Source organism: Pteropus alecto, unplaced genomic scaffold, assembly GCF_000325575.1.
Source record: "Pteropus alecto unplaced genomic scaffold, ASM32557v1 scaffold288, whole genome shotgun sequence".
Lineage (NCBI taxonomy): Eukaryota > Metazoa > Chordata > Mammalia > Chiroptera > Pteropodidae > Pteropus > Pteropus alecto.
The window spans coordinates 655,578-664,090 of record NW_006442124.1 but is presented as its reverse complement, the minus strand read 5'-3'; the positions used below and the strand labels follow the sequence as shown (position 1 = coordinate 664,090).

The 8,513-nt window shown below is 42.7% G+C and overlaps 1 protein-coding gene across 1 annotated transcript in view; it reads right to left on the bottom strand.

Moving 5' to 3' along the window:
* Nucleotides 1-714: 714 nt before the first annotated feature.
* IL1R2 (interleukin 1 receptor type 2) overlaps nucleotides 715-8,513 on the bottom strand; it is a 29,069-nt gene continuing 21,270 nt past the window's right edge. The window contains exons 5-9 of the mRNA XM_006920782.2: nucleotides 8,110-8,284; nucleotides 6,010-6,072; nucleotides 4,537-4,672; nucleotides 2,976-3,118; nucleotides 715-902 (exon numbers count right to left, since the gene is read on the bottom strand). Coding sequence (XP_006920844.1) covers nucleotides 721-902; nucleotides 2,976-3,118; nucleotides 4,537-4,672; nucleotides 6,010-6,072; nucleotides 8,110-8,284 — 699 coding nt within the window. The 3' untranslated portion in view covers nucleotides 715-720. The remainder of the gene's footprint in view (nucleotides 903-2,975; nucleotides 3,119-4,536; nucleotides 4,673-6,009; nucleotides 6,073-8,109; nucleotides 8,285-8,513) is intronic.

Here is an 8,513-nt window from a genome sequence, read left to right as displayed (position 1 = left end):
AAGACTTGAGTGGGAGAAGGAGTGAGCCATGCTAGTTTTCCTGCAATTTGATTTTTTAAAATAATTTAATTGGATTTTATTCTTGGTGTATGATATAAGAGGCTCTGGTTATTTTTTTCCCAATGCATATGCAATTATCTCAATGCCCTTCTTTTCTCTTTATTTTCAGAAGCTTTGTTTATAGAGTTGAGGCTATTTCTCAGTTCACTAATATGTTCTAATGTGTATTTTCCTGAAAGTCTACTCTATTTTCATTGCTATTTGGGGGATCATCCTTTTGAAAAAAGTTCACCAATTCTTGCTGATTCTTTTTCTTTTGCATTCCTAAACCATTCTTACCAGTCTCAAAATGAAATTGCATCTTCCGGAAAGACAAATTATGTCTTAACTATCTTTGTATCTATAACACCTGTCATAGAGCATAGTAGCCAAATAGACTTTTAATATATTTTTTGTTAAATGATGAATAAGTTTTTAGAAGCTTTTACCTCTTATTCAGGTCTAAGGGTACCTCACTCTTTTAAATAGGTCACAAGTTTCACAGAGCTACTTTCCCAACCCATATTTGCTTCTGTCATTCAGTTTCAGAATAAACTTTAATTAGTTCTTCAGTTTTTTCCTACAAATCCACGATAAATGCAGCTGCTATGTTGAAAAACTGAGGAAAAGAACAGGGTCCCTCACCCACTTCCATAAGTAAGAACAGCATTTGTATTTGAATTATTTTATTTCCTTTATGTTACTTGGATAGAATTGAAAGTCTTGATGGCCAGTCTTTAACGCTGTCAAACCATATGCTTTTCCAGTTCTGTGTTTATACCATCTGTGCATCCATATTCCCCCCAATACGAAGAGGACCAGTGAAAGGGGGGCCAGTGCAATCTCCCAGGAGAATGTGGAGGCTGTAGGAAGAACAAAGTCACGTCAGGGATCAAATGTACTCTCGCCACCCAATAGGACAGTGCAGTGCAGGTTTAAAGGAAAGAAAGCCATTGGAGTTTGTTTTTCCTAAAACATGTGCACTGATTTTTAGAAAGTGTGTCCCTGACACCAAGATCAAAGACATTTGAGAATGATGTCTGTGGCATTAGGGAAACAAGCAAAATTGACCAAAAATCCATCAGCAACAAACAACACAGAGTTGAGGAGGCGGCAGGTGTCAAGGGTCTAACTTCGTTCCACCCAGGAAATAGTGTGCAGTACAAGGTTGCCTGCTTAGGTCTCAACAAGCCAATTGTGACATGGCCAGGGTACTGTTTGCCCTTTTCCAACAAGGAGATATGTCATCAAGGTTCAATAAAGCAACAAAGGAAAAGAAAACAAACTTTGAAAAAGGGAGCTTCAGGTGTCAAGGTTATTGTATGGGCCCAACTATTTTATATTCTACTCCTCGGATTCTCTGTGTTATGAAAATATAGGAAGAGACTACAAATAAAAAATTAACAAGCAAACACAAGAATATTGCGTTAATAGACAACTTGATAATGTGGCCATATGTTTAAGCTCATCATAGTCTGTCTAGGCACCAGGAATCAACACAACCTCAGACTATTTTCTCCGAGTGATTCTTATACCTCACAATCCCATGAGTCTTAAAATGAGTGAAGCTTTAATATTCTGAGCAGCCATTTGAATGCACCTGTCGGTCCCGGTGAAAGCCTTTCAGCTGTGCTTTCTACACTCTGTCATGGCCAATCCAGCAAAGATACGCAGAGACACGGCTCGTGCTATAGAAATGTTTAAAGGTTCCCAGCATCAGGCCCACACAAACCGCAGGTTCCTTTTGGTCACTAATCTGAAACCCAACAGTGGGTTCTGTCCTCTGTGGACTCCTCCATTTCCAAGACTGAACCGCCACCACCTATCTGAGCCATCAGCGTTTGCATATGCGTCCTAGGACAAGGGGCCCAAACTTTAGTATGAAAACAGCGTGCTCAGTTGCAATCCCTGGCCTCACCCCAGGAGAATGTGACTGGGTAGATCTGGAGTGTGCCCAGAGATTTGTATTTTCAACAAGTGAGTAATGCTGGTAGTGCACAAACTTCTTTCTGCAGAAAAGTTGTGTAGTGTTGTCATTCTCTGCCCTGAGGCCTCACAAAATCCTCAGCTTTCCAATTAGAAAGTTATCTGCAGCTGCCTCCCCAGCAAACATGGAGAACGTGGAGCAATTTGTATTTATTTGGTTGCTGCAGACTGCCCAGAAGGCACAATGGGATTCCAGCTGGGGATGACTTTGGCTTGGCTCTTGGGCTGCCAATGGATCACATTACCTGCGATTCCAGCTGGGGATGACTTTGGCTTGGCTCTTGGATCACATTACCTGTGTCTCCCTCTCCTGCTCAGTGCTTAAACATTAAGGCATTAATTTGGTCAAAATGATAACGTGGGTTTGTCTTTCCTTCATTTTTTAAATGTCCTTATATGAACACTGGGTTGATTTGTCTTGTACTGTATTTCCTGTTAATTGATGACTTGAAGCCTAAAGCTGCCCTGAGCCCTGGATATCTCTCAGTCTCTGGCTCTTGGAAGATAGGTTTCTTAATTTTGGGGTGAAGAACCTCCCACCCTCCTGGAGGGTCATAAAGGACAGCTGATCCTGCCAATCCACGTAGAACCACCTGGGGTCACAGGGCTTCTTAGAGTTTACCTCAGAATTATTTTCTCTTTTTCGAAACCCCTTCTTAGAGTTTACCTCAGAATTATTTTCTCTTTTCCAAAACCCCTTCTTAGAGTTTACCTCAGAATTATTTTCTCTTTTCTGAAACCAACTTGCTATTTAAACTTCTATGTGAATATAATCTCCCAAGGCCAGCCACCACCCAACCAAAACAATCATAAAATATGCTCTTAGTGCTCTACTGATAGGAAATGAAAGGGACTTGCTAAATAATCATCTGGAAAACTAGTAGCCTTGTTCAGCATCCACAGAACAGTCAACATGTTGTTTTCCCCTTTAATGTCCCCAAAATACATACCTTCTTTGACTGTGGTATGCAGCATCTGAAAACTCAGTGTATTATGAACAACACATTTAAAATCCGTGTTCAAATCCTCTCTTATGACTGGATTGAAAATCAGTGGCACTTCAACGTAGTTCTCATTATTTTCTGAGTATTCCCTGAGTGAGGAAATATTTACTTAAACACGATGCATCAAACGCAAGCTTGTCTTTCCATCGCAGACATCCAAAAATTCTCAATTAGAAGGATCCATTGTACTCACATTGATTTCAAGATTCAGAAAGCTATGACCACTTGCCATTGTATTTGTTACTTGTTTGAGAGAATTTCTAAGCCTGTTAGTCACCGTAATAAGACACATGTTACAAGGAGAACCTACTTTGGACCATGGAAAATTTCATTTCTTAAGGCCCTTGATGAACAAAGAACCAATAGTGGGAAGAGAAATGTATGCTTTGGGGAAACTTGCATATTGAAGGCTAGGGAGTTTCCAGGAATCCAGCTTCCAGCAGTGTCCTCCCATCATCTCCAGTGCCAACTCTCATTCTGAAAGTAAGTTCAGAGCACAGGGCTGCAGACAGGCCAGGGAGAATAACTCTCGGCAGACTAACTGCCATTTGTAATGCTATAGGAATCTGAAGATGCTTTACTACGATGTATTAGCATAAATAAAAATGTCATTGATATGGATCCACTAGGACTGTTTTTTTTAATCTATGGGTGGGAAATAGGCTCCTTTAAGTAAATGGATAGTATGAGTAAGCTGACATGGGCACTTTAGTTTTGCAATGAGGACTTGCAAGCAAACAATTGTGCTAATCGTACATAATTTTTATCCGCCCAATTGCATCCAGAAAGATCTTTTTGATAGGTCTTTCAAAGAAGACAAACTTTGGCAAGTCAAATTTCAGGCTAGTTCTGAGTATTGAAACTATAATTTTTAAAATCTGTACTTTATAATTTAGAACATTGAATGGTCTCCCTTCCTCATACACAAATGGTTCCCATTTACAAGGTATGATTGTTCTACATTCAGATTGAGAAAACGTTCTCCAGAGATAAATGTTTACGAGAACAGAATTCTATCTTTTTATAGTAACCTTCCTTAGAGCCTGTGGCAGCCCAGACCTCCCTGAGAAACAGAAGAGGCTCTCAGATACTGTGGCTAAGTTTACTTTTAAGGGTTTGTGAAAATGTTTGACACTCAGGTTGCAGAGTGTGAAATGGAACTAAATTAACTCCAAAGTATTTTTCTTAACTACAACAATCAAGAAATAAATGTTTGATCAAACACTTGGAAATGCAACCTCATTGCCAAGTAGCTGACTGCAACTCAACTCTTACATGGAAAGTCTGACTCTCAAGAACTACTGCTAATTCTTAGCAAATTTCAATTTTATTTTTTAATTCTAAAAATCAAATAGTTTAGAATAGAAAAATTATTTTGAAAGAGGCATGTGTTTCACATCCCCAGATTGGATATGACGTGGTCTCTGAAAAAAAATGCCGATGGAGGTCTCACAACAGCTCCACCTGGAAGACACCTCTAAGCTGACAAACACCTTCATCCACTTACAGGCGCTGCCCCTCAGTCACACGGCCTTCCTGGTAGGCGCTCTCTATGTTGGTGTTATTGGCCATCCACCACAGCACGGTGGTCGAGCATGCGCCAGCTCCCAGAAACACCTTGCACGGGATTGTCAGTCTTGACCCTGTGGATGGCAAGACACAGCAGACTGAATGTCAGAACCAGCTGGGGAACAGGGGTCGCCCCAGCCCCTTGTGTCAAAATCTGAATTTTGTAGGGGAGTCCTTAGCCATCTCCTCAAACACTCCTCACCAGCCAATTCTTTTCTTAGAAGGAAACTTGTTCCCTCCAACAAGTCCCTTCACATAGAGCATCAGTTTTTATCCAGTGTCTCCAGTTCCTTCAACTGGTCTTCATGGTAGATGAAAACCCAAATGGGCTTCCCCCAGGCCCCTTGGCTCCTACAGGGCATTCAGAATTCAGCAGCTGTCTTCTTCCACAATTGATCCTACTCAAGCCCAAAAAATCCAGATTAATACATGGATTCTTGCTCTTAGCCTATTGCTGGTCTCACCTCTCTGTTTCCCCTGGCAACTCTCCATTCCCAGATCATGTTGGTTTAGAATTAACCCTTTAACAAGCCATGTATTGTATATAAATGGTTCCTTCTGTACTTGTGCACCGTGATGTAGCCGGTGTCCCTGCCTCAGTCACTGTGAGCATGTTTTTTAAGTTATCAAAGAAGAGAAGGCGGGGGTGGGGGGGCGGGGAGCCACCAGGATGCCCCGGGCAGCTTTTCCTTCTGGAAAATGGGAGAAAGAAGACCTTCCTACAGGGTTGCTTGTCGGGCTCGATGGCATCTCACAAGACAAAGTAATATTCAACCAAAAAGTGCACGCTAGCCCTGATGGCCTGTGCCACAATGGGGAGAAAAACGGAAAGCCTTATCAATCATTTCAATCATCCCACCAGCTGACCAGTTATTTTAGCAACAAGAGACAGTCTCTGAGGGGCTAGCAGTAGCTGGGTTGGCATCCTTTTCAGTCTCTCATGCTGGGCTTCTAGGCTTGACAGTCTCTGAGGGGCTAGCAGTAGCTGGGTTGGCCTCCTTTTCACATGGAGTCTTAGGGAAATGCTGAGCGTCAGCCACATCTTGATAAAGTGAATTCTTCTAAACATACTCCAGAAGCTGGCTCTGAATGGGAATCATGTCTTTAGACCTTTCCCACAGTAAGTAATGGCTCCCAAAAGGTTCAGATTCTTACATTAAATTTTTGTAGGTAGAGTTTTCATGAAACAAGATAAACCTGCTTCAAACAATGCCATTTCTAACAACATTTGGTGCAGGGAAGTGTTCCCTGACATTTGTTATTTCAGCCTCTCACGCTGGGCTTCTAGGCTCCCCACCCAGGAACACTGCACCCAAAGGCACAGGCGCGGTCACAGACAAAGGCGTCCCGGGGCCCCGTGGCTTTGGCGTCTCAGGCCCCACTGTGGGTTACACATCCTTGCAGGCCTTACCCAGAGAAGCTAAAATGGTCTGGTGGGGAGAGATGATCACAGGAACCGTCTCCTCTTCTTTTTCTGAGAAAGATGTGGGAAAGAGATTCAATTACGAAAGCCTGCATTTCAAGCTGAGGTCCAAGGGCCATTGTTTGGCTAACTAACTGAGTTATCCTTGACAATATGGCCAGTCACTGTGGGATTTGACCTTTTTCTGGCAAAGGAAACAGGCTCTCCACAACTGAGTATCCTGGGTCAATGCCTTTCCCAGAAGAGAGATTACTGGAAGAAGCCACAGTTAACACACATTCCACTCATAGATGTTCTTTGCTCTATGATTAACAATTAACCATTCCCCTCCCTGGCTTCCCCAGTGAATTCTTAATAGGTTTTACCCCACAGTCTGCTTACCCTAAAATATTTCCCTCTACTCCATTCTCACCTCCCCAAGTGTTTGCCACGGAATACTGATGAGTCACCTCAAAAAAAGAAAAAAAAAAAAAAGAATCACGGGGGCTTGAGAACAACTTGTTTGTAATGCCCATCCTACACTAAGCGATAGCGTGACTGGGTCGGCCACTGCCTTGTTAACTGAGGAACTAACTCTTTGAGGGAGGCAGAGGCGGACGTCCTAGGAATCAGAACTCAGCTCCCCAATCAACTTGAAGAAATAGGGTACCTGAATTACAGCAAAAAAGACAGGTTGAGGATAGGCAAAGCGTTGCTTGCTCCATAACTGCTTGCTCTGTCCTCACTTCCTCCACTAAGAGCATTCCAAACTCTGACACGAATAAGCATTAGGCAGCCTCACAGTAGAGCCCAAAGTACAAGTGGCTTCTAGACTGTGACCAGGATCCTCTCCTTCACACGGCTGCTTTTCAGAGGTGGGGGCAACAGAGAGAGGAGACGGACGCTTCAAGGACTTGATGCATCAATGGGTCTCGAACTTGAGGACTCGGCATCACCTGGGGGGCCTGTCAATCACAGAGTGCTTCGCTGCCCTGGGCCCAGTTTCTAATTTAGTAGATCTGGGACAGGGCCTGAGATTTTGTTTGTCTAACCAGCACCCAGGTGATGCGGCTACTGCTGGTGCAAGGACCCCTGAGACGCAGTGTGATCACAACACACCGTAGGGTAATATGTGCGTCGGCCGCCCCCTGGTGCTCCTGTGCAGTATCACATAAACAGGATAATTATGGACCCCTGCAAAGTCATAGGAAGTCACAGTGACCCGCTAAGTGGAACCAGGGAGTTGAGATAAACAAATCGCCACAAGACAGTAAAAGAAATCTAAAGTAGAGATTTCAGTTTATGGGAGACACGATGTTTCCCGTAGTAAAATTGCATCTCTGGATTCTCCAAGAAAAAAAGTTAGTCTTTTCTCCTCATGGGCCAATTATTTAACCTTAATATATTTCCAAAGCTCTCTGGAATGCCCTTAATAGACTCCAATTATATAGTTATTCAGTATTTAATAAAAAGTGGCCTACGCCCCAGGGCAGAGTCCAGGGCTTAATCACTTTAATGGCCCTTGCACCAAGGTTGATGTCCAGCACGTAGTAGGTGTTGAACAAATATTAAACACTAATCAATACTGTTCACATTATTTTCAAGTAGGAATCATTTAAACCAAAAAGGGCACTCACTACTTATAATTCTGGTTTCAAGGCAACTAGATATGCCTTGGAGAGGACCAAAAAAGGGCAGTTTCTCTGGATATGCCAATGCATAGCCTTCTAACTGAAAAACCCAATAAAATCCTAGTATCCTAGAATTACACGTAATGTTACGGCAACCATCTGGGGTGGCTGGCCCTGGAGGCCCAGTTCTCCAAGTGTGACGGTGTTTGGCTCCCTCTAGTGGCGCCTTTAGCCTCAGACTTGAAACCCTATCAACCACCCAGCGGTTGGTCCGCCTTTCCGCAAAGTAACACCTTTCTTTCTACATTCCAAGGTGGCACACGCATGTCTTATTAGTCTGCTGTTTTAAGAAAGTTGACATATCTGTTTTCCTCTCCTACCAAAGACATTCAAGAAATTCTATGTGGACCCTAGTTTGTCCTTTCAGTGCTTGTTATTGACGGCAGGGTGGAGGGGTACCTTGGTCGCGAACACTTACTGTTGATGCGGAGTTTGATGTTCCTAGTGACGTTGTATAGCGTGCCGTTGTGGGCAAATGCCACAACACAGCTGTAATAGCCCCCGTCCTCCACAGACACATTGTGTATGAGTAAGCGCGTCGTCCCTTGCACACTTAGAAACTTCTCGTTGGCTTGATCCAAAAGGACAGAATCCTTAAGAGAAAACGTTGTTCGAAGTTACACGATATATACTAATTTATATCTCAAAAGCTATGAATGGCATCGGTTTTTATCAATGTTGAATTCTCCCTGTTACTTACTTTGAGAATGTTGTGCTTTGGATAAACTTTTAACTCTATTTTTAGGAGAGGGAGTTTGTTAACCTATGAAACAAAATTGCTAGATTTGTTTAACCACAGTGTTTAAAGCATATTTACTTAAG